This window comes from Jaculus jaculus, chromosome 6, assembly GCF_020740685.1.
Source record: "Jaculus jaculus isolate mJacJac1 chromosome 6, mJacJac1.mat.Y.cur, whole genome shotgun sequence".
NCBI classification, from domain to species: domain Eukaryota; kingdom Metazoa; phylum Chordata; class Mammalia; order Rodentia; family Dipodidae; genus Jaculus; species Jaculus jaculus.
Window position 1 is genome coordinate 161,004,689 of NC_059107.1, and position 25,561 is coordinate 161,030,249.

Below are 25,561 nucleotides of genomic sequence, written 5' to 3' on the forward strand. Positions count from 1 at the left end.
ATCTGCCCTTGAACTTGGCTCCTCACCCTCCAGAACTGTGAGAAATGAGTGTCTGATGTTATAGACCAATGGTCCATGCTGCTTCACGGAAGCAGCCTGAATGGGGAGACAAACGGCACCAGACATCAGCTTCCTGACCACCCACATCCATGCACTGTCCTCCACCCTATCCAGCACTTGCCAATCATACCCGTCAAGCCCTATCTGGTGACACAGACCTGTAATCATAGTTGCTTGGGAGGCTGAGGCAAATGGATCACAAGTTGCCAGGTGTCCACGCTTTTAATCCCAGCACTTGGGAGGCAGAGGTAGGAGAATCGCCGTGAGTTCAGTGCTAGCCTCGGACTACAGAGTGAGTTCCAGGTCAGCCTGGGCTAGAGTGAGATCCTACCTTGAAAAAATACAAAAAAGAAAAAGGATTACAAGTTGAAAAGAAAAGTCAGCCTGGGATAGACTGAATTCAATCCTGAGCAATTTAAAACGGGGATCAGGGGCTGGAGAGATGGCGTAGCGGTTAAGCGCTTGCCTGTGATGCCTAAGGACCCCGGTTCGAGGCTCGGTTCCCCAGGACCCACGTTAGCCAGATGCACAAGGGGGCGCACGCGTCTGGAGTTCGTTTGCAGAGGCTGGAAGCCCTGGCGTACCCATTCTCTCTCTCTCTTCCTTTATCTGTCTTTCTCTCTGTGTCTGTCGCTCTCAAATAAATAAATTTTAAAAATTTAAAAAAAAAAAAAGGGCCAGGCGTGGTGGAGCACGCCTTTAATCCCAGCACTCGGGAGGCAGAGGTGGGAGGATCACTGTGAGTTCAAGGCCACCCTGAAACTCCATAGTAAATTCCAGGTCAGCCTGGGCTAGAGTGAGACCCTACCTCAAAAAAAAAAAAAAAAAAAAAAGGAAGAGAGAGGAGCTGGAGAGATGGCTTAGCAGTTAAAGGCACTCATCTGCAAAGCCTAACAGCCTGGGTTCAAGTCCCCAGTACCCACATAAAGCATTGGAGTTCTTTGCAGTGGCTGTGAATAAATAAAGAAAAGAAAGGAGAAAGTGTGGAGGGAGACTGAAGAGATAGCTCAGTGGTTAACTCTGTCTTCTTTTTCAGTTTCTTTTATTTATTCACAAGCAGACTGAGAGAGCTAGAGGACATGGGTCCACCAGGTCCTCTTACCACTGCAAAGGAAACTTGAGTCAGCTTGTGCACGTGGCTTTACGTGGGTGCTGGGGAATCAGAACCAGACCGTTGGGCTTTGCAAGCAAGCACCTTTAACCACTGAGCCCAAAAGTTGCTTTCTTGCAAAGCCTGCCAGTCCTGAGTTCAAATCCTCAGTATCCATGTAAAGCCAGATACACAAGGCGATGCAATATGTCTGGTTGGAGTGTCTTTGCAGACATGAGAGGTCCTGGCACACCCATTCTCTCCTCGAAAATAAATGAACAAAATAGAAATGACATCAAAATAGGAGATGGACTAGTTGCGGGAAAAGAGAGAAGAATGGGGAACAAAAGAAAGCAACGGGAAGAGATTTTGATCAAAATGCATTATGTACATGTATGAAAATTGTCAATTAAAACCGGGTAGTGGTGGCCTACGCCTTTTAATCCCAGCACTCAGGAGGCAAAGATAGGAGGATCGCCCTGAGTTTGAGGCCAGCCTGAGACTACATAATGAATTCCAGGCCTGCCTGGGCTAGAGTGAGACTCTCCCCCGGGGAGGAGGGGGAGAAGTGTCGGGCTGGAGAGATGGCTCAGCCGTTAAGGCGTTTGCCTACAAAGCCAAAGGACCCAGGTTCGACCCAGAACCCAAGTAAACCAGCTGCACAAGGCGGCGTATGCATCTGGAGTTCCTTTGCAGTGGCTGGAGGCTCTGATCTCCCATTCTCTAGCTGCCTCTTTCTCTTCCCTTCTCTCTCTCTCAAATAAATAAATAAAAATATCTTTTAAAAGATGTGTCTACGAGAAGTTAAGGACCGATTGAAGTGGGAATCATAGGAGACTCGCTCCGGGACACATACGAGATCTTGGGGTTTTGGAAAACTCCAGGGCGTGGGGGACAGGGGGTGGGGGAGAGCTCCTCCGCCCCAGCGCGGGAGGGGAGGGAGAGGGGCGGAGCCGACGTCCTGTCCTCCCATTGGTCCTCCCGCAGGGTCATTTGCATGGTCCGAGGGGGGCGGGTCCTGGGCGCTGACGTCACCCGGGGACTGCCTGGGCGGCCGCGGCGACGCCGGGCTCCGAGCGCCCCGCGCGGCTTCCCGAGCGGCCGCCGGCGTCATGTACGACCCGGAGCGCGGCTGGAGCCTGTCCTTCGCGGGCTGCGGCTTCCTGGGCCTCTACCACGTCGGGGCCACCCACTGCCTGAGCGAGCGCGCCCCGCACCTCCTCCGCCACGCGCGCATGTTCTTCGGCTGCTCGTCCGGGGCGCTGCACGTCGTGGCCTTCCTGTCCCGCATCCCGCTGGGTGAGTGGCCCCCCGACCCCTAGAGACGGCGGAGCATCCTCTTACCAGACCCCCTGGACTGGGAGTCCCCTGCTCCACCCCAGACTGTCCTTCGACTTATGATGCCTCCCCGACCCCCAGGCAGGGTCTCTCTCTCTCTCTCTCTCTCTCTAGCTCAGGGTGGCCTCGAACTTAGAGTGACCCTCCTACCTCTGCCTCCTAAATGCTAAGATTGAAGGCGTACACCAGCACATCTGCCTCACTTGGAATCCTCTTGCCTCAGCCCCCCAAGCGTCGGGGATTACAGACCAGGCTTGAAGTTTGTCACTTGCAAGTTAAAAGTGTCCTCAGATGACAGGGACCGGCGGATCCTGGGTGCTCAGCAGCTGGTAGCTGGACTGCAAGGTCCGCTGATGCCTGCAGGCTGAGCTGCCAAAGGGCAGATTTGCCCTGGCTGTGAGGAGAGCAAGACCTTGGCTCGTGTCCACTGGGAGGGACTGAAAATACACCGACCTGACCCTCGGGGGGCACCACTTGGGCAGCCTCCAAGACAGTAGCCACTTCGGAGTAGGAATCTTAAGATAGGAAAGTGTTCTCTGACCCCCGTACTCCAGTGTTTGGGAACTTAACTGGATTCCTGGGCAGCTCCTTCTCTCCTCTCGGCCCAACCCTGCCCTCCCCAGGCCAATGGCACTGGCAGTGACACTCAAATCTTGGCCTAATTGAACATTTGTCTATGTGATGGGAGGAGGTGAGTTTGTTTCTCCCTCTCCAAAACTGGTAGGACATGTTACCTTCCCTATGTGCCACAACCCAGGGCCGAGCCAGTGGGCAGAGCCCGGAGACAAGAGACAATGTGGGGCTGGTGTCACCCAAAGGTTCCCAAGTGAGATGTTAGTACCCTTTATCAGCCCCCATGGACCTGACCTGGGCTTCTTAACATTTTACTCTTCGCTCTGCCTGCCTGGTCAGCAGGGAGTGACTTTGGCAGGTGTGCAGACGGCTTGATGCAAAGCTCTGCCGAAGGGTAGGCTCTGTGAGCGGACGTGGGCTGATGGGGCGCTGCATTGGCTATCTGCCTGCTGTTCTGTCTTCCCCAGAGAGCCAGGGGAGAGGCACAGAGGTCTCCCCTGGCTGCCTGACCATCGGCATACACTGGCCTTCAGCAGCGATCAAAGGCAGCTTCTAGGACTAGGGTGATAGCAAGTGTGAGGGCCTGGATTTGTTTTTAGTACTTTTTTTCTTCTCGAGGTAGGGTCTCATTCTAGCTCAGGCTGACCTGAAATTCACTATGTAGTCTCAGGGTGGCCTCGAACTCATGGTGATCCTCCCACCTCTGCCTCCCGAGTACTGGGATTAAAGGCATGCGCCACCATGCCAGGCTGTTATTTTTGTTGTTGTTATTTATTTATTTGGGAGAGAGAGAATGGGTGTGCCAGAGCCTCTAGACACTCCAGAAGCATGAACCATATTGCGCCTCTGGCTCACATGGGTACTGGGGAATCAAACCTGGGTCCTTTGGCTTTGCAGCAAGTACCTTAACTACTAAGCCATCTCTCTAGCCCCTGAGTTTTTTTTTTTGTTTGGTTTTTTTTCGAGGTAGGGTATCACTTTAGCCCAGGCTGACCAAGAATTCACTATGTCATCTCAGGGTGGCCTTGAACTCAAGGTGATCCTCCTACCTCTGCCTCCCAAGTGCCCTGCCAGTCCCTGATTTTTTTTTTTCAAAGTAGGGTTTCACTCTAGTCCAGGCTGACCTGGAATTCACTATGTAGTTTCAGGGTGGCCTTGAACTCACAGTGATCCTCCTACCTCTGCCTCCCAAGTGCTGGGATTAAAGGCGTGCACCACTATACCCCTGAGGTTTTTGTTTGTTTGTTTGAGGTAGTGTCCCACTCTAGACCAGGCTGACCTGGAATTCACTTTGTAGTCTCAGGGTGGCCTCGAACTCATGGCGATCCTCCTACCTTTGCCTCCCAAGTTCTGGAATTAAAGGCGTGCGCCACCACCCCCTGCCTGAGCTTTAAAATATTTTTAAGATTTATTTGCAAAGAGATATCTGCAAAGCAGAGAGATATAGATTGGGGGAGGGAGAGTGAGGGGGGGGAGAGATACAGACAGAGTATGGGCATGCCAGGTCCTCTAGCAACCACAAATGAATTCCAGATGCATGCCCCACTTACGTGGGTACTGGGGAATTGAACCTGGGTCCGTAGGCTTCACAGGCAAATGCCTTAACCCTTAAGCCATCTCTCCAGCCCCCACCTCATTTCTTGAGAGAGAGTCTCTCATAGAAACTGGAGCTTGCCTTTTTGGGGGGGTGTGGTCAGCCAGTCTGACCAGCCAACTTTAGCAATTCTCCTGACTCTGCCTCCCTCATGACTGGAATTAGGGGCATGTATGACCACACCTTGGCTTTTTACTTGGGTGCTAGGCATCAAGTTCAGGTCCTCAGGCTTGTGCCACAGGTGTTCCTCTGTGGATCCATCTCATTGGCCGTAAGTAGTATTTTCTGGTGGGTCACCGTACACATCTTTTTTTTTTTTTTTTTTTTTTTTTTTTTTTTGGTTTTTCGAGGTAGGGTCTTACTCTGGCCCAGACTGACCTGGAATTAATTCACTATGGAGTCTCAGGATAGCCTTGAACTCACGGCGATCCTCCTACCTCTGCCTTCCGAATGCTGGGATTAAAGGTGTGTGCCACCATGCCCGGCTGAAACTTTTTCTTGTTTATTATTTTTATTTATTTGAGAGAGAGAATGGGCGCACCAGGGCCTCCAGCCACTGCAAACGCCCCCTTGTGCATCTAGCCAACGTGGTTCCTGGGGAACACCATACACATCTTATCTGACTTAATCTTTTCTGTTTCCAGAGGGTGAGCAGAGCTTAGCTTTGCTAAGAGGAGCACACTCCAAGCCACACAGGACATTTTTCATTTCCTAGGGGCTCTGTTGGAAAAAGTCAGAGACATGTGAAATGAACGTTACTGAGTCCTCTATACACAGAATATTGTTATCTTCCCATGGACTCCCTGCAAACCACTATTAATGAGATGTTATTACCTAGGAATTTGAATCCCAGGATGTTGTCTGTAATCATGCCACCCTGAACGTGCCCAGTCATGCCTGAAGTACAGGGTGTGTGTTTTACAGGTGTCAACTGGGACTAGCCACATTTCAGGGGTTCCATGCCTACTGGTGGCCACCTAAGTAAGACAGTGTAAGTCCAGGAAAAAACCTTACAGGGACTGGAGTGATGGTTCCAGGGATAAATACTTCCCGTGTAAGTATGAGGGTCTGAGAATGCTTGAGACCACTCAAGTCTACTTCCCTCAGAACCCACGTAAAGAACCGGGCATGGCCGTGCATGCCTGTAACCCCAGTCCTGTGGGGGGCAGAGATGGAAAATCGCTGGTGTTTGTGACAACTGCCAGCTGTGGGATTGTAAGAATTTCTGTCCCGAGGAGGCTCGTGGATGAGTGATGTTCTCTGGCCTCTGTGTACCCATGGGGCATGTGCACCTGCTGCACACGTGTGTGTGCACACAAACACCACACCACACATGTGCACGTGCCAAAAAGAAAAAGAAAAAGCTCTCTGGCTTCCTTGTAATCTGGCTTCTGGCATTACCAAAAGCATTCCTGTATCCAGTGTGATGCCGTGGTTTTTTTTTTAATTCTTCATTTTTAAATTTTTTTTCTCAAGTTTTATTAACATTTTCCATGATTGTAAAAAACTGTCCCATGGCAATACCCTCCCGTGTTTTGTTTTGTTTTGTTTTGTTTGTTTTCGAGGCAGGGTTTCACTGTGGCCCAGGCTGGATACTCCGTTCTGTGTGTTTGTCTCCTGTCCCCAGAACAGATATTGGTGATCCTCATGGACCTTGTGCGGAAGGCCCGGAGCCGAAACATCGGTAGCCTCCACCCATTCTTCAACATAAACAAGTGCCTCCGAGATGGTCTCCAAGAGAACCTCCCGGACAACGTCCACCAGCTCATCTCTGGCAGGATCTGCATCTCACTCACCAGGGTGTCTGACGGGAAGAACATACTGGTGTCTGAGTTCCAGTCCAAAGATGAGGTCGTGGATGTAAGTAAGCGCTTTGCTTCTCTGGGCATTGTCAAGTCAGGAAGCAACACAAGGCTAGGGTCGTCCTTTGCACCGCGGTGACTTGGACGCTGCGCACAGTGAGTTGTCTGAGCGTCTGTGAGTGCGGCATATTCCAGAACATGTACACTTGGACGGTTCACCCAGGGCCTTGTGTGTCCTCGGCAGGCAGTCTACCACCGAGTTGCCTCACAGCCCAACAGTTCCTCCCCTTTCTGAGAATCAGCTCTACGCACGTCTGTAGTGAAAGTAGTTTTCCAATATAGCTCCTCCAGGCTGGGATCATGTCTTATTTGCTCGTAGTCTCCAGGTCTAGCTTAAAGAAGATAATTTGCAGTATCAAAATGCCATTGAAGCCACGCGTGGTGGCACACGCCTTTAATCCCAGCACTTGGGAGGCAGAGGTAGGAGGATTGCTGTGAGTTTGAGGCCACCTTGAGACTCCATAGTGAATTCCAGGTGAGCCTGAGCTGCAGTGAAACCCTACCTCGAAAACTAACCCCCTCCCCGCAAAACAACAACAACAAAAAAGCCATGGAAAGCCGGGTGTGGTGGCACATGCCTTTAATCCCAGCACTCAGAAAGCAGAGGTAGGAGAACTGCTGTGAGTTCAAGGCCACCCTGAGACTATGTAGTGAATTCCAGGTCAGCCTGGGCTAGAATGAGACCCTTCCTTGAAAAACAACATAAAAAAAACTTTTTTAAAGCCATTGAATTTGGCTTATGTTTGTTTACTTAGCATGAGTCAACAGCCTGCATATGGTCTCCCTTTTCTTAAAGTTCCAGAAACTTCGGAACAGCTATCACCTGTCTGTCCCTGTGTGCACCTGTTCCTCAGTGGACAGTGTGGTATCCAACACTTCTGAAACTGTGGCCTGGGGAACACAGCATCACCGCCCCCTGGGAAGGGCTGGAGTTGCAGCTTCCCAGGCCCCACCTGCGACCGCTGCACAGCCCCAGGGGAGGGTGTGGACACCTGGCTTCACCGGTTGTCACCTTTTCAGCCCCATGCAGCCACCAAGGCAGCAGTTCCAGGTGTTTCCCCACTGACCCGGCATGGCTGTTCAGGGGAAGCAGGGACAGGAACTGGAATGGCCGAGCCTGTCAGACCCAAGGGCCTCCAGTGCAAGCGTGAGTGTGGCTCCTCGGTCACTCACCCTGGGGTCAACGCGGGGAGCATTTCGGATCGGCTGCACTGTTCATTTGCGCAAGGCTGGAGAGGCCCAGGGGAATCAGGGGCGCAGGCTCGGGGTGGCCTGACTCTCGCCTGTCTCCACAGGCTCTGCTGTGCTCCTGTTTCATCCCTTTCTACTCTGGCTTGATCCCCCCTTCCTTCCGAGGCGAGGTAAGTGTGTGCTGAGTCCCGCGAGCCGCCTTGGTAGCTTACAGGGCACTCAGGACCGCACCCTCCAGCAGAATCTGCACTGGGACTTCCCAGCACCCTGGGCAGCAACCAGCAGACCTAGCACCTCCCTGTCTGCTTGCTGTGTGCAAGGTGCCCTGGCCAGCTCCCTGATCTGCTCCTGAGCACAGAAGGGAGCCTCCCACCTCCCTCCCAGTGGCCTAATTACGTGTAAGATGCTTAAGCATTGGTTATTGTGTAAGGTAGAGCTTTATTTTCGGGGACACATAGGCCACCCATATATTTTTCTAAGGCTGACAACAATCTGTGTATTCATCTCCCCCACCCCCAGCCCTACTTGCACACAGGTCTTTGCTGTATTTGATTTTTTCAGCTTTGGGGTACATGAGCTGTGGTGGCTCCTGTGTTTACTCTCAGCACTGCGAGTTTAAAGCCAGCTTGGGCTAAAGTGAGAAACTGTCCAAAAAAAAAAGTGTTAGATCTGGGCATAGTGGTGCATGCCTTTAATCTCAGCAGAGGTAGGAGGATCGCTGTGAGTTGGAGGCAAGCCTGAGACTACATAGTGAATTCCAGGTCAGCCTGGACTACAGTGAGACCCTACCTTGAATAACAAACAAACAAACAAACAAAATAAAAAGGAAAGAAAGAACAAGAAAGTCTCAAGTTTATGTGGCACAGGCTCACTTATGGGTGCCCTCCTGGCCTTCTAACCTTGCATAATGTGGAATGGAATTCATGTCTCTGTGTGTGTGTTTTGGTTAGTTTTTTGAGGTAGGGTCTCGCTCTAGCCCAGACTGACCTGGAACTCACTATGTAGTCTCAGGGTGGCTTTGAACTAAAGGCGATCCTCCTACCTCTGCCCTCTGCCTCCTGAGTGCTGGGATTAAAGGTGTGCACCACCATGCCCAGCCTGTGTGCTCCTTTTAATTGCTGAGCCATCTCTCAAGCCTACTGGATGCTTTTTAAAAATATTTTATTTATTTATGTATATACTAATTTGAGAAGAAAAGAAAGAGGCAGATAGAGGGGGAGAATGGGCGTACCGGGGCATCTAGTTATCGCACATGAATTCCAGATGCATGTGCTACCTAGTACATTTAGCTTTATGTGGGACTGGGGCTTCGAACCTGAGTCCTTAGACTTTGCAGGTAAGTACCTTAACTGCTGAGCCATCTCTGCAGCCCTCTTTGTGCCTTTATACCAGGGACTTTTGAAGCACACTTTATGCAACAGAATAGAACAACCTTAAGGGCCAGGGTAGAGCTTGCTCTACCATCCTCTAGAAAGGTAGAGCTTGCCCTGTCCCCCACCCCCAAGCTCATCTGAGACGCTGTTGGAAGGGAAATTCCTACTGAACATTCTTCCCACTGTTCTGCAGTCACCTTCAATACTAGGGCAGTGGCGTGCACAGGATCAGCCATTTCCTCATTCCATTTTAATTTATTTATTTATAGAGATGAGAGAAAGAGAGTGAGAATAGGTGCATCAGGGCCACTAGCCACTGCAAACAAACTCAAACTCATGGGCCACCTTGTGCATCTGGCTTACATGGGTTCTGGGAACGGAACCTGGGTCCTTGGGCATCTCAGGCCAGTGCCTTAACCACTAAGCCATCTCTCCAGCCCCTTTTTTCCTCCTTTCTTAAAGCGATATGTGGATGGGGGAGTAAGCGACAACGTCCCCCTGCTGGATGCCAGAGACACCATCACAGTGTCCCCATTCTATGGGGAGCATGACATCTGCCCGAAAGTCAAGTCCACCAACTTCTTCCAAGTGAACATCACCAACCTCAGTCTCCGCCTCTGTGCTGGGAACCTCCACCTGATGTCCAAAGCGCTCTTTCCAGCAGACGTCAAGGTGAGTGGGTGTGTCGGTGCCATTCTGTGCCTCCCACCAGTCCAGAGACACCAGTCACTCCTTCCATGAATGACCAGGAGCACGCTGTGTCATGATGGTGACTGAGAAATTGCCATCCTGGGAGCTTGATCAAGGATGGAGTGTTCAGGGCCAGCCTGGGCCATCTCTGGGGAGATGGCTCAGTAGGTAAAGTGCTTACTTTGCAGGCAAAAAGAACTGAGTTTAGAGCCTTAGCGCCCATGTAAAAGCCAGACGTGGGATGCATGTCTGTAATCCAGTGGAGACAGGAGGATGGAGACTTTGACCAGCTTGGACTATGTAGCAAGTGTCTGTCTTTTGTTGTTGTTGTTTTCATGGTAGGGTCTCACTCTAGCCCAGGCCGACCTGGAATTCACTATGTAGTCTCAGAGTGGCCTTGAACTTACATTGATCCTCCTAGCTCTGCCTCTGGAGTCCTGGGATTAAAGGCGTGTACCACCACGTCTGACTTTTTGGTTGTTTTTTTCGGGGGGGTGGAGGGGACAAGTGTCTGTCTTAAAAAAAAATTAGGGTCGGGCATGGTGGTGCCCACCTTTAATCCCAGTACTTGGGAGGCAGAGGTAGGAGGATCGCTGTGAGTTCAAGGCCAGTCTCGGACCACAGAGTAAGTTCCAGGGCAGCTTGAGCTAGAGTGAGACCCTGCCTTGGAAAAAAAAAAAAAAAAACACAATGATAATAATAGTAATAATTGGGATACAGTCCCAAGCACTTGGATTTTTTGTGTATGTGGTGCTGGGGATAGAACCGAGGGTCACGTGCATGCTGGAAGGGCTCTTCCGGAGCGCACCCTGGTCCCTCACCAGCTCTAGACTCTGCGGCTGAGCCACAGTTCTTGGCTAAAATTTTTGGTGTTCTTTTTAATTCACAACATGATTCTCATTTATACCCATGGCCAAGAGCCACCTCATTTGAGACCATCATGTTTTTTCACTCTAGCCCAGGCTCACCTGGAATTCACTATGTAGCCTCAGGGTGGCCTTGAACTCACAGTGATCCTCCCAAGGGCTGGGATTAGAGGCATGCACCATCACATCCAGCTTGGGGCCACCGCTTTGATTGGCGTTTTAGCATGCCTCCCCACTCTGCCGTAGTGGGAACATGTGTAGGGCTGGGTGCTCCCAGGAGAGAGGCTGCTGGATGCCGCACCTCAGAGGACGGGAGAGCGTCTCAGCTCTGCTGCCTGTTGGGTGACTCACACGCCCCTGAGGAACCCCGCGGCAGGATGTCTGTGGCACAATTAGAGCTGCTCCAAGTCGGCTAGGGTGGGGGCTCAGCTTGAGGCTGGGGGAGTCCGAGAGCAGAAGTCCAGGCAGCAGTCCACTTGGAGGGGGACCCTGGATGGTGTCCTTAATAAGCACAGTCGGGTGCATCCTTTCTGGGTGGCTGCGTGTCCTCTGATGTCCCTGGTCCTCAGAGGGTGCGTTCATCATGGCCCCTGCCTGATTTGCTTGTAGGAGATGGGCGCACTCTGCTTTCAAGGATACATAGACGCCTTCCGGTTCTTGCAAGAGAATGGTAGGTGTGCGTGCACTGGGGGAGGGGCAGGTCATCCTCAGAGTCTCTTGGTTCTATCCCCTGGTGTGCCAGGCCTTCCCCCACTGTCTTGCTGCCCCCATTCCTCAGCCCCAAGGGATAGGAAGCCTCTGCCCATTTTACAGATGGGGACACAGCGGCTAAAATAGGAGAGGCTAGCAGAGGCGTGTGCAGTCCTTGGGCAGAGCTGAGAGTTGAACCTGGATGCTGTGAGCCTCCCCGCTGCCTGGAGGCCACTTCTTTTTCCTTCCTCTGGGGCTCTCTGTGCACCTTTGGTGCAACGAGCTGAGGCTTACCAGGGTTCCTGGGACAGGCTTCACATGAAGCCATCAGAATCCGGCCCCTTAGCCAGGCACCCCCAGCCAGTGTGGTGCTGTCTGCAGGGTGACGGCTCTACTTTCAGCCAAATGCCTGGCATTGTGTGTGCCACCATGCTTGTCATTGAGTCCGCCGGGCTCCCTGGGGCTACTGTGGGCCGCACACCATCTAAGAACGTTTTGCCACTATAGCCATCCTGGCTTATGTCAGCACCCTCCCTGTGTTTGCACAGCAGCCGTGAAGCCACCCAACAAGGGACTTCTTGGTCTGTGTTCTTGCTGTCAGCCAGGCCCGGTGGTGGGGCCTGTCCCTTACCCCAGCTGCTGTAGAGGCTGAGGACTGTAATCTCAAGCCCTGCCTGGGTGGCAGAGTAAGCTTAAGACCCATGGGCCTGGGTATGTAGCTCAGTGTTAGAATGCTTGCCTCGTGTACATACAGCCCTGGGCTTAATAGCATCAGGCAAAGGAAGGAAGGGAGAGAGGGAAGGAGGGAGGGAGGGAGGGAGGGGAGGGGAGGGGAGCAGAGAGAAAATAAGAAGGTCTGGGCTGTGGTTCAGTAGTCAAAGGCTTGCATCAATGTGAGGGTTTGATATTTGAAAAAAAAAAAGAAAGGAAGGAAGGAAGAAATGAGCCAGGTGTAGTGGCTTACTCCTTTAATCCCAGCACTCAGAAGGCTGAGGTAGGAGAATCGCTGTGAGTTCAAGGCCAGTCTGACACTACATAGTGAATTCCAGCTTAGCATAGGCTAGATAGAATAAGACTCTACCTCAAAAAAAAAAAAAAAGAAAGAAAGAAAGAAAGAAAGAAAGAAAGAAGAAGGAGGAGGAGGAGAAGGAGGGGGAGGGGGAGGAGAAGAAGAAACTATAATCCCAGAAATTGAAAAGGCTGAGGCAGAATGACCACAAGTTCAGTGCCAGCTTGGTCAGAATCTGTCTCCAAAACAAACTAACCAAAAGCAGGAGGTAAGGCCAAGAGTAAATAGCCATCCAGGTGGCCAGAGCCTGGGTGATCAGGAGGGAAGTGAGCTAGAGGCTCTGGGCACAGATTTAGAACCAGGAGTGAGGTTTGGAAGAGAAAGCACATGGCTTCTGCATTCAAGCAGGCAACTCTGCTTCCGGTGAGCGCTCAGGGGTGAGTGGGCTGGACAGGAAGCTGGTATTCCATGACCCCGGGCAGCTGCTCTGTGAGAATAGCTCTTGGAAACTCTTTTAGAGGAGTGAGGAGCTATGTGATAAAGGCCCCAGAAGATTTAGCGCACAAAGAGGCAACACCTTGTGGACCAAGATGCAAGTGTGGAGGGGTATCTTGGGGTCTTTCCCCTGAGCCAGGTGCAGCTCTGACCCATGACGTGCCTGCATCCTGTCCAGCCCAGAGTGTGGCTCTGAGCACAAGGTTCTCTCCCTGGGATCCGTGGCCAAGTCCTCACACCTTGGCAGGGCACATAGGTTCACCACTCTTATCAGTTTCCTTTCTTATTGCTGAAACAAATACCTGAAAAAAAAAATACCACTATAAGGGAGGAAGGGTTTATTTGGGTTTATTGTTTGAAGTCACAGTCTGTCAAGGCAGGGCATGGAAGCAGTAGTTTGAGGCAGCTGCTCACATAGCATTCTCGGGAAGCAGAGTGATGAATGCTTTAGCTCAGCCCAGCTCTCTCTCTCTCTCTCTCTTTCTCTTTCTCTCTCTTTTTCTTTTCTTGAGGTAGGGTCTCACTGTAACTCAGGTTGACCTGGCATTCACTATCTGTGTTTCTCAAGCTGGCCTTGAACTCATGGTGATCCTCCTACCTCTCCCTCCCGAGTTCTGGGATTGAAGGCATGTGCCACCACCACACCTGGCAGCCTCTCTCCTTTCTATCCAGTCCAGGAACCCAGCCCGGGGCTTGGTTCTGTCCACAGTTAAGATGGGTCTTCCCACCTGTCAGCCTGATCCAAGTCATCCCTCCACAGGCATGCCCAAGCTCTGTTTCCTCAGTGATTGCTGTCAGGGTGATACAGAAGCCACCACGGCAAGGCTCCCTGTGGTGGAGGGGCCACCCTGGGCGGCAGACCTGGCTCTGCCACCTACTGTCCCTGGAACTTTGGACACATCTTAATCTCTGTGCTTGTGATTCGTTAGCTGACAAACAGATGACGAGAGGGTAGCCACTGCCCAGCGGCCGCAGTGTGGGCTGATGATACAGGGCCTGGCTCAGGGCCTGGACGCAGGCTCAGCCAGCGGGAGAATCATTGTCCCTTACTGTAGACTTTGCCCCTCAGCCTTATGAACTCCACACAGCTTGAGGGTGACTGAGGCAGGAGCCAGGCTCACCACTGTCCTGCACCTGATGCCCACACTTCTCTCTCGCTGCTCCAAGCACTGCTGCTGTACCCCGTACCCCGTAGGCAGCTTGGCACTCCTTTGCTGGCTGGCGTCCCCTGCCGTGCTGGCCGGCTGAGCGTAGGCAGTGACCAGCTTCCCACCTTGCTCTGATGGACAACTTCCCGAACCCTCTGTAGGCATCTGCAACAAACCCCAGCGCAGCCTGAATCTGCCCTCGGAGAAGGTGGAGCCAGAGGCCATGGCGTCCTCCGGGGAACACAGCAGCCTGGAGGGCAAGCTGCAGGACCCTCTGTGCCTCGCGACTGCGTCCTGGGATGAGAGCGTCCTGGAGACCCTGTCGCCCAGGCTCACACTAGGTACTACTGTGCTGGGTGGGCCAGGGCTAGTGTGAGTGATGGGGCTTCTGCCAGTGCGTGAGGGATAAAGGCAGCTTGGCCATTGGAAGCCATCTGGAGCAAATGGGAAGATCATGGGGGCGGGGAGGGGAGACACAGGCTGTTCTGTCACCCATGCCTGTGCTTTCCTAACCTCCTCTCCCCATCTTTTGAGGTCATGACGAGGAACAGCAGATGCCAGCTGAGCCCTGAGCCACCGGCAAAGGGTGTGGCCCAGCAGACTGTCCTGGGCTGTCCCTGCTGATGACCCCTTGGCCTGCTCCACTCCGCTGAGCGTGCAGAATGTTAGGGGCCTGCCTCTGAATTTCAACCCATTCTTTTTTTATTTGAGAGAGAGAAAAAGGCAAAGAGAGGGAGAGAGAGAGTGTGTGTGTGAATGAACGCTCCAGGGCTGCCTGCCACTGCAAATGAACTCCAGATGCATGCGCCCCTTTGTGCAGCTGGCTTATGTATGTCCTGGAAAATCAAACCAGTATCCTTTGGCTCTGCAGACAGATGCCTTAACTGCTAAGCCATCTCTCCAGCCCCATCAACCCATTCTTCAGAATACCTTTGAGGTCTTTGCTGTGCACCTGGCCCAAGACCCCTTTCTGCCCATCCTCTTTCTCTGGGATTTTGAAATTCCATTGAATGGTGCTCTTATTTTTTTGTTTGTTTGTTTGGTTTGTGTTTCGAGGTAGGGTCTCACTGTAGCCCAGGCTGACCTGGAATTCACTATGTAGTCTCAGGGTGGCTTCGAACACACAATAATCCTCCTACTTCTGCCTCCCGAGTGCTGGGATTAAAGGCCTTTGCCACCACACCTGGCTGGTACTGTATTTTAAGAGGCCATCGGCTCCTGAGTGGATAGTGTTGTGGTCTGGATGTTTGTGTCCTTCAGCATTCCTGTGTGTACAGCCAGGTGTGCTGGTATGTTCCTGTAATTGCAGCACTGAGGAGGTGGAGGCAGGATCAGGCGTTCAGAGTCATCTTCAACTATATAGTGAGTTCAAGGCCAGCCTGGGCTATGAAAGCTTATCTCAAACAACAACAAAAATTCCTGCCTTGAAGTCCTTACACCCCAAGGGTATGGTATAAAGAGGAGGGTGTTTGAGCACAACAGGAAACTGATGGCAGGGTCCCCCAAATGGGACTGAACCCTTATGGATAGAAACCCATGAAGATCTGGGCCACCAGACATCAGTGTCTGTAGGCACCCTTTGTAATGGGAATTTGGGGCCTCCTTGCCACTACACCGGTACAGCAACACACCAACAAATTTAGGGTACCCTACATTCTTGATTTATGAATTTAAAGAATTAAAATCCATAGATCAGAAGGTAAGACTTAGAGAGACTCTATTAGATTAAGAGAAGAAAAGAGGGCTGGCGAGAAGACTTAGCAATTAAGGTGCTTGCCTACAAAGCCAAAGGACCCAGATTTGATTTCCCAGGACCCACGTAAGCCAGATGCAGAAGGTGGTGCATGCATCTGGAATTTATTTGCAGTGGATGGAGGCCTGGGCATGCTCATTCTCTATCTGCCTCTTTCTTGCTCTCTTAACTAAGTAAATAAATAGAAGAGAAGAAAGTGCAGAGAGCTCTGGCCATATGGAGGGCAGGAGGGGGTAGAGAGCACAGTTGGGAGCAGGGGTCCCCTACCCACCTTATCTCAGCCCAGCACAAAGCTCTGCCTCAAATGAGGCGGCACAGAACTGGGCGTGGTGGTGCACGCCTTGAATCCCAGTGCTACCTCTGCGTAGAAGGATCACTGTTAGCTCAAGGCCATTGTTGCAGTCAGGTTTGCATTGCTGGTAGAAATCACCCAACCAAGAGCAGCTTGTGGGGTGAAAAAAAAGAGGTTTATTTTGGCTTACAGGCTTCAGGGGGAAGCTCCATGATGGCAGGGAAAATGATGGCATGAGCAGAGAGTGAACATCATTCCCTGGTCAACATAAAGTGGGCATTAGCAACAGGAGAGTGTGCCAAAGGCTGGCATGGAGAAACTGGCTACGACGCCCATAAGCCCGCCCCCAACAATACACTGCCTCCAGGAGGCGTTAATTCCCAAATCTCCCATCAGCTAGGAACCTAGCACCCAGAACACCTAAGCTTATAGGGGACACCTGAATCAAATCACCACGGCCACCTTGAGACCACATAGTGAATTCTAGGTCAGCCCGAACCCTACCTTGAAAAACAAAACAAAACAAAAAAAATGAGGTGAAGCAGTGAGGATGAACCCAGAGTTGTCTCTGACTGCCACAGGTGTGCAGTGGCGCACAGTCACAATGGACACATACAGATGAATTTTTGAAAACTTGAAGCTCGGGCTCCAGGAAGGGAAGGAGCCAGCAGAGGTGGGGGTGCAGTTGGCAGTGGCCCCTCCCAGTGTTTGTCAGCCTAAGAGAGCAGCAGGGCTGGGTGTGACTCAGTGGCAGAGCACTTGCCTAGAGTGTGCCAGTAGACACACACACACAGAGGATATAGATTATTAATTGGGGGCCCTGTATCCTGAATATTAAGGGGTGTACAGGCCTGATTCCCATTTGATATTTCCTTTTTTTTTTTTTTTTCCCTTGGCTTTTCGAGATAGGGTCTCACTCTATCCCAGGCTGACCTGGAATGCACAAAGTCGTCTCAGGGTGACCTCGAACTCACGGTGATCCTCCTACCTCTGCCTCCTGAGTGCTGGGATTCAAGGCGTGTGCCACCATGCCAGGCTGGTATTTTCTTCTTGAGTCAGGCTCTCACTTTGTAGCCTAAGCTGCCCTCAATCTTGAAACCCTCCTGCTTCATCTTCTTGAGTGCTGGTTTCAAGTGTGTGCTAGCCGGGACTGGCATTTGACCTTCATGTCACCCTTATCGCGTTCCTTTTCAGCTGCTTGTTCCAACCCTTTGGCTGCAGGCCATGTGTATTTCGTAGACATCTCAAGCCCTGCCTGGCTGGGGAACTTGGCTTCCCATGCTGGCAGGAGGTGTAAGTCCAGATTGTTCTTTCAGCGCTGAGCCTGGCGACCAAAGACAAAGGGAGCTACCTGAGCAAGGTGAGCAGCCTCCTGCCCGTCAGGATCCTGTCCTACGTGATGCTGCCCTGCACGCTGCCCGTGGAGTCCGCGCTTGCCACCGTCCTCAGGTGCGCATCCTTGTGCTCTGTGGCCCTTCCAGGACAGTGCAACGAGGTGACCGGGGCACGGCCTCAGCTGCTCCAGATGTGATGTGGGGACACAGTGAGGTGACAGGGGCCTGGCCTCAGCCCTGGGCAGCTTCTTATGCAGTGAGCTATGGCCTACAGTCGGCCTGTGGCCCTTGAAGTGGCCCTTCTATCCTTGGAGCCACAACTATCTGCCACTCAGGGCAAGCTCTGAAGACACCTAGAGACTTAGAGCTGGCAGTGGCCTCACCTAGCATCTAGTCCAGCCTCTCGTGGTCTCCTGGGGAAACCAAGGCATGGAGGTGTTGAGGCCACTGGGCTGGCAGGTAGGAAGGCTAAACCTAGAAGTTGTCTGTGTGCTGTGTCTGAGGCCTGTTTTGGATATTTTTTTCCCCAAATATATGTATTATTTGCAAGTGGTGAGGGAAGGAAATCTAGAAGAGAGAGAATGGACATGCCAGGGTCTCCAGCCACTGCAAAGGAATTCCAGATGCATGTGCCACCTTGTACAGCTGGCTTATATGGGTTCTGAGGAATCGAACCTGGATACTTAGGCTTCACAGGCAAGTGCCTTAACCCCTAAGCCCTCTCTGCAGCCCTGCACCTGTCTTCCTTTAGCATTGCATGTATGAGCTGGGGCAGTGGCTCAGCAAAGTGCTTGCTTACTGTGTGAGCATGAGGACCTCAGGTTGGAACCCCTGAGACCACACAGATGCCAAAAGGATATGGTGGTCTCCCTGTTCCTCCAGCTCTCAGGAGGACAGCTGGACACAGGGGACCCTTGGGCAGGCTGGCTAGCTAGCTAGTCTAACTTAATCAACAAGCTTCATGTTCAAGTGAGAGACTTTGTCTCGACAAATAAATGGTCGAAGGCTAACAGATGGCTTAGCAGTTAAAGCCACTTGCTCTCAGAGCCTCATGGCCTGGGTTCAATTCCCGGCACCCACCAAAAGCCAGATGCACCAAGTGGTGTGTTCATTTACAGCAGTAGGAAACCCTGTAGTGGCCACACTCTCCTCTCTTTCTCTCCTGGCAAATAAATAAATACATAAAAATATTTTAAAAAATAAAGTGGAGAGTGACAGAAGACACCTCTGGTTGATGCACACACGCACGTGCGCACACATAAACCACAGAGGTAGGATTGCGGGTAGACGGTATGGAGCAGGGAGACCCATTTTCCTTCTGGCTGTCGTTTGTGGATGTGAGTCAGCACTTAGGACATCCAAGTGAGTGGGCTCTGGAACTTCTCCACAAGGCTCCCTCTGAAACAGGTCAGAGCCGGGATAGCAGTTTAGGTCAGTCCGACTGTTCGGGTTCAAGCGTGGCTGCGTCCCGTATAGCATGGTCAGAGGCCCTGGGGCAGTGAATGAACCTTTCCCTTCCCATCCTGCAGTTTCCCCACAAGGAAATGGGGACAGCGAGAATCACCTAGAACAGAAGACTATCAGGAGCCTCAGTGAGGCCCTGCTCATGAAGCTCCCACACGTCCAAGCCCTGATGCTGTCCATTTATTTCCAGGTCCAGGTTGAGTGTCCCTTGTCTAGAATGCTAGGGAGCAAAGGGCTTCGGGTTGCAAGGGCTTTTTTTTTTTTTTTTTTTTTTTTTGGTTTTTCGAGGTAGGGTCTCACTCTAGCCCAGGCTGACATGGAATTCACTATGGAGTCTCAGGGTGGCGTCGAACTCACGGCGATCCTCCTACCTCTGCCTCCTCGAGTGCTAGGATTAAAGGCATGCGCCACCACGCCTGGCTTCAAGGGCTTTTTTAAAAATTATTATTCATTTTTCTATTAGAGGGTTTGCATAGGCTTTAATGGCAAGCATCCTTAGTTCAAAAACTAATATGTGAAGCATTTTGAATATTATGTTAGCATTTAGAAATTTTCAGACTTACGCCAGGCATGACAGTACACCCCTGTAACCCTAGTACTGAAGGCTAAGGCCAGAGGATCAGGAGTTCAAGGCCAGCCCAGGCTGAGTTGAGGCTAGTCTAGGTGATGTGAGGCTCCATCTCAGAAAACAGACAGGGTTATAGGTATAGCTCAGTGGTCGAGCTCTTGCCTGGCATGCACAAGGTCCTGGGTTTGCCCTCCTCACTGCCCCATGAGTGCAACAATGATAAAACATCTCAAGAAAGATCAGCAGGAAATGTGGCAGCAAGCCTTAGGTTCTGCCACCTGCCTTGGGTCCTTTCTTGGTGTCCCTGTCCTGCCAGGTCCATTCTTGGATCCCGTATCTTCTTTTATTTCTTTTTTCTTTCTTTCTTTCTTTTTTTTTTTTTTTTCTTATTTTAAGGATGACCTGGAATTCACTATGTATTCTCATGGTGGCCTCAAACTCATGGATGATTTTTCTATCTCGGCCTCCTTAGTGCTGGGATTAAAGGCGTATGTCACCACATCCAGCTTTATATGTATATCTTTATATCACTTATTTACTTATTTAAGAAGGAGAGAGAGGGGGAAGGCACAGAGAGGAAATGGGCACACCAGGGTCTGTAGCCACTGCCAACGAACTCCAGATGCATGCACCACCTTGTGCATCTGGCTTTGCGTGGGTCCTGGGGAATCAAACCTGGGTCCTTTGGCTTTGCAGGCAGGTGCCTTAACCACCAAGGCATCTCTCCAGCTCTCGTATCTTCCTTTTCTTGGCTTACCCCCTTGTTTTTCTGGTGTGGAGCCTCATGTAAATCCCCAAGGAAGTGGCATGTTGAGCGCGTTCCCTCGGGATGCGCTTGTTTTCTGCGCCTGACTACTGGGCCAGCAGCTTCTAGAATGCAGACGGAAAACCTTTCTTCTCAGAATGTGGGTCACTGTGTGCCCTTAGAATTATTCATGAGAAGTCAGGCTCCAGCGTGCTCTTGTGCCCTCATTTCTTTGTGGTTGAATGTCTTTAGTCTTCATTTCTTGTGACGTGAAATTCTGTCGTGGGGCCACATCATGGTGTGTGTCTTTCATTCCGCGGAACGAGTCACTCTCAGCTCAAGTTTGAGAAGTACGCCTCTGTTTGTATTCTATGATTTCTGCTTTTTCCCGCTTTCTGAGTTTCTTGTTAGCAAGATGTTCAATGTCTTGGGTTGAATTCCTGCCCTCCTGACTCTTGCTTTTCCATGCTCTGTGTGCGTGTGGCACGTGTGCACATGTCTGGGGTGTATGTGGGAGTGGGGATGCGTGTCCGCCAGGGTCAACTTCAGGTCTCATCCTTGCTTTCTCCTCGAGGCAGGGTCTCTGTCGTTGGCCATCATGTGCGCCAGGCTAGCTGGCCCGTAAGCTCTCAGGGGCTCCTCTTATCTCTGCCTCCCGTTTTCACACCCAGACACTTGCTGCTGAGTGTAGTTTTGACACAGGTGCTAGGGATGTGAACTTGGATTCTCACCCTTGCACGGTAAGCACTTTCTCCACTGAGCCATCTCACTAGCCCACGTTTCCAGGTTTTCATTTTTGCCCTTTTCCTTCTGATCTGCGGTCTAACCCGCTTTCTTTGTTTGTTTGTTTTTCGATGTAGGTAGGGTCTCACCTCTAGCCCAGGCTGACCTGGAATTCCCCATGTAGTCTCAGGATGGCCTCAAACTCTCAGTGATCCTCCTACCTCTGCCTCCCAAGTGCTGGGATTAAAGGTGTGCACCACCATGCCTGGCTTTTCTTCCCAGCTTTTACCTTGCAAACATCATCGAGCCAATCTGCTTGTTTATTTTTTTTAATATATTTCTTGTTGTTCATTTTTATTTATTTATTTGAGAGTGACAGAAAGAGAGAGAAAGAGGCAGATAGAGGGAGAGAGAGAGAATAGGTGCACCGGGGCCTCCAGCCACTGCAAACAAACTCCAGATGCTTGAGCACCCTTGTGCATCTGGCTAACGTGGGTCCTGGGGAATTGAGCCTCGAACCGGGGTCCTTACCTTCACAGGCAAGAGCTTAACCGTTAAGCCATCTCTCCAGCCCTGCTTGTTTCTTTTTTTTGTTACCATTGTGTGGGGGAGGGGAGGGCAGCCTCCTGTAGCCCAGGCCAGAGCTCAAAGTCATGTTCATTCTCTTACGTCAGCCTCCCAAGTGCTGGGATTGCAGGTGCATGCCGTCACACCAGACTTTTTTGTTGTCGTTTGTTTGTTTGTTTTTATTTTGTTTTGTTTTTGTTTTCTGAGGTAGGGTTTCACTCTAGCTCAGGCTGACCTGGATTTCACTATGTAGTCTCAGGGTGGCCTTGAACGCACAGTGATCCTCCTACCTCTGCCTCCTGAGTGCTGGGATTAAAGCTGATCTTCTTTCATGTACATGTGAGTCTCTTGGAATATCATCCTTTCTGTTTCTTCTTGGGTCAGTTTTTCAGATTCTCTTCTTTCTCCCACTACTCGGTCTTGCGTGTGGACCTCTGTCTGTGCATGGACACCAAGGATATAAGGAGGGGTTTCGGGTACTATAGTGAGAACCAGCTGCTTCCTGCCAGGTCCGCTCCCTGTGAGAACGGGTGGGCAGCCTGGCTCCCAGGCAGTGAGTTAGGCCAGGGCTGCCCACTGCCAGCCAGGGGGAGGTCAGCATGGGTGCCTCCTCCCCATGAGAAGCCCTTCTTCCCCTGCGGCTTCATATGTATGCACACAGGACACGCATGCATGGTGGCCTCGGCTTTGTTCCTACAGACTGGTTTCATGGCTCCCGGACATCCCAGATGACATCCAGTGGCTACAGTGGGCAACTCTGCAGATTTACTCTCGTGTGACAATGTGTCTGCTCCCCTCCTCCAGGTAAATAATTTAGTCTGCGGGCCAGGGGGCACACCTGTTTCCAAAGCTTTAGGCTACAAACCAGGACTCTTCCAGTCCCAACAGGTGAGGTCTGGCCACCTCCTGAAGTCCAGCTAAAGAGTCAAGTAAGAGTGAGAAGCCAAGAATGGCGATCGTTCAGTGTGGCTGCAGGGGGAGGAGGGACACATGGAGGCGCAGAGCCCCCACGTCCATTTTGGGGGTCCTGATACAAATTTAGGTTGGTTGGGGGCCAGAGGTATGCTTCATAAGCACTTCTGCTCAAGGTGTGGTTGTCCAGCAAGATGGTGGTGGAGTTTCTTCCCTGGAGACAAGCTCCTCCCGGCTGGCACCAGGCTCCCACCTTCTGGAGGTTCTGAGTCCTCCAGGGAGGGCACAAGTGCCTTTCTGCGGAATGTACTCACGCTGTGTGGGGCATTCTGGGGGTGTCGCGGTCAGGCTCACATTGCGGGCAGGAATCACCCGGCCAAGAGCAGCCTTCAGGAAAAGAAAAAAAGGGCTCATTTTGGCTTATAGGCTCTGTCATGGCAAGGGAAAATGATGGCATAAGCAGAGGGTAGATAGGTAGATATCACCCCTGGCCAAGGTAACGGGAGTGTGCCGAACACTGGCAGGGGGAAATTGGCTATAACACCCATAAGCCCGCCCCCAACCTAGCATTCAGAACACCTAAGTTTATGGGGGACACCTGAATCAGACCACCACAAGGGACATCTGACTTAATGCTAGATAGGTGGTAAGGAGCTTTCATTTTGGGCAGAGTCCTGTCCTGGGGGAAGCCCTAAATCCATCGGAGGTCCCGGTTCATCCGCTGAGCCCTGTAATCTGGTGTGACTGCCTGCAGAGCCTTATCCTGGGGTGTTTGCCACAGAGCCCAGGGTTGAGGACAGAGGAGATGGTGAAGGAGGGCTATGTCTTGGCCTAAGGGCACAGGGAGGAGCTTGGGCACTGGGCAGCATGAGTTTGCCCTTGGGCGGAAGCCATGGGCAAACTTGGCATATCGAGAGGGGAGCTCAGGGGGGGGCAGTGAGGGTGGAAGGAAGAGGGTAGCGCTGGCTGGCTTCTCGCTGCCTGTGGGGTTGGTGAGGTGTTCTTGGGGCCTTCCTGCCTCAGACTCCCCAGGCCTCAGGCTCTGGGTGCAAGGTGACAGTCTGCCTGTCCTCCAGGTCCTGGGAGGACCGGAGAAGCCTGAGGCTGGTGGTGCTGCTGGCTGTGTAAGCTCGGCTCCTGAGGCAGGAGGCTTCACTCTGGTGAAGAGGGCTGGGCCTGACCTGGGACATCATGGGCCTCAGTTTCCTCACCCACTCCTCAAGATGCCCCCAGCCCCCTCACTGGATTTGGTGAGGCTCGTGGGAGCCATGGCACTTGCCTGCCTCATGTGCGGTGACCAGAGGATGGGGGTGGGCATGTCGAGTGGGAGGTGATCGTGGCTGTCGGCAGACCCCGAGGACTGAGGAACAGGGATGCGCGCGGGTCCCGCTGCACCACGGGCTATGGGAAGAGGGACTGTGGCCCGTGAGCCTGTGGGCGGCAGATTCCTCGGGGAAAGGGAGCAGGTGAGGGCTGGGGTCAGCTGTGGCTCCATGGGCAGACGCTGCCCCAGGGCCTGGTGAACAGGGTAGAGCACCTGGTGGAGGAGCGGGTTTCTGTGGAGGAAACCCAGGGCCCAGGCAGGGACTCGGTGGGTGACGTCTGTGGATGTCCGCTAGGGTGCCCAGGTAGCATGGAGGCCCCAGGCTTGGAGGACCAGGGTCACCGCCCCAGCACTGAAGGCCGGGGGCGGGGGTGGGAGCTGCGGCTCTGGGCTGCACACGGGCAGGGATGAGGCACGTGCGACACTGTGCTCAGCGGCCAGCAGCGTTGGGCCATCGTCCATGGGGCGGAAGGTCTCCGAGCCACAAGAAGGGCTGCCAGGCCAGCTTCTGTGATTTCTTTCAGATCCCAGGCACCCAAGAGAGGCCAACAAGCCTGCCTGCAAAAGCCAGAGTGTGACCCCGACGGTGTGTAGACTTCTGGTCTCGCTGCTCCCCGTGGACTTGGGTGTTTGCCCCATGGACGGTCCAGGAGGGGACCCCAACCGAGGCTGCCTGGTTTCCACCTCAGGTCCAACCTGGAGCCACAAAGTATCTACCTAGCGAGGTGCTGCTGCCTGGGCCGCTGTGTGGTGATCCCCGTGTCTGTGGTCTCATCCTGGGCTCTTGGCCACGTTGTTGGTGTCTGGAAACCAAAGACAACGGGTGTGATTTTTAGGGCAGCTTGCAAAGCTGTCATGAGGTCTAGATCCAATCCAGTGCTCAAGGAGAGCTACCCCAAACTCTGCTAGCTCACATGGTGGGCCTGAGGCCGGGAAGCCCAGTGAGGAGGCTCTCTTGCCCACTCGGTTTCTCAGCCTGCCAATGGGTGGAGGGCGCGGGGGTCGGCAGTGTTTGGACGGGGTCCTGTGGCTGTGCGTGCTTGGAAGAGCTTACCATTGTCCCAGCAACCTGTGCAGGAAGGGCAGTGGGAGTGGGTGTGGCTGTCCCTGAGAAGGGCCATCCTATTGGGTGGTAGGAAAAGATAACTTATTTATATTTGAAGATACCTTTTATAGTCTAGCTAAAATACTTTCTAGAGAGTCTTGCCTAAACCTGTGAGGGAATATGTCAGTCATGTCAATTATATATGTGAGTGAGATGAGATTAGGGTTAGCCTTGAACTTAAAACCTCGTGTATGCCGGGCATGGTGGCGCACGCCTTTAATCCCAGGACTCGGGAGGCAAAGGTAGGAGGATCACCGTGAGTTCGAGGCCACCCTGAGACTACATAGTGAATTCCAGGTCAGCCTGGGCTAGAGTGAGCCCCTACCTCGGAAAAAAAAAAAAAAAAACACCCCACCTCATGGATGTGCAAGCAGTGACGCTGGCACCAGAGCAGGACCAAACGCAGTGGAGTGTGCCACCTTCTGTCTCAACGTGAACTTGGCTTACTTTCCATAGTGGCTTCATATGCTTGTACCGTCATTTCCCACCTCTCTTGGCCCCACCTCCCCCACCAGCCTTAACAAGCTTGAAACAAGAGCCCCCACTCTTCCCTCCCCCGAGGTGGGTCTCACTCTAGCCCAGGCTGACCTAGAAGTCACTATGTAGTCTCAGGGCAGCCTTGAACTCATGGTGACTCTCCTATCTCTACCTCCCAAGTGCTAGAATTAAAGGTGTGTGCCACTACACCTGGCTTCTTTCTGATTTTTGTTTTTGTTTTTTAAGTTGTTCAATGAAGTCAGTCATAGTGGCTCATTTTTCTAATTACCAGTACTGCGAAGGCTGAGGCAGGAGGAT

At 52.2% G+C, this 25,561-nt stretch overlaps 1 protein-coding gene across 1 annotated transcript; it reads left to right on the forward strand.

The window, feature by feature from the left end:
* Positions 1 to 2,262: 2,262 nt before the first annotated feature.
* Pnpla3 (patatin like phospholipase domain containing 3) lies at positions 2,263 to 25,141 on the forward strand. The gene is made up of 9 exons (XM_004650373.2): positions 2,263 to 2,449; positions 6,283 to 6,515; positions 7,813 to 7,878; positions 9,544 to 9,753; positions 11,247 to 11,307; positions 14,141 to 14,320; positions 17,341 to 17,473; positions 22,125 to 22,229; positions 24,186 to 25,141. Exons 1-9 carry the CDS (start codon positions 2,263 to 2,265, stop codon positions 24,253 to 24,255), a joined length of 1,245 nt encoding a protein of 414 aa, XP_004650430.2. The 3' UTR covers positions 24,256 to 25,141.
* Positions 25,142 to 25,561: the final 420 nt, after the last annotated feature.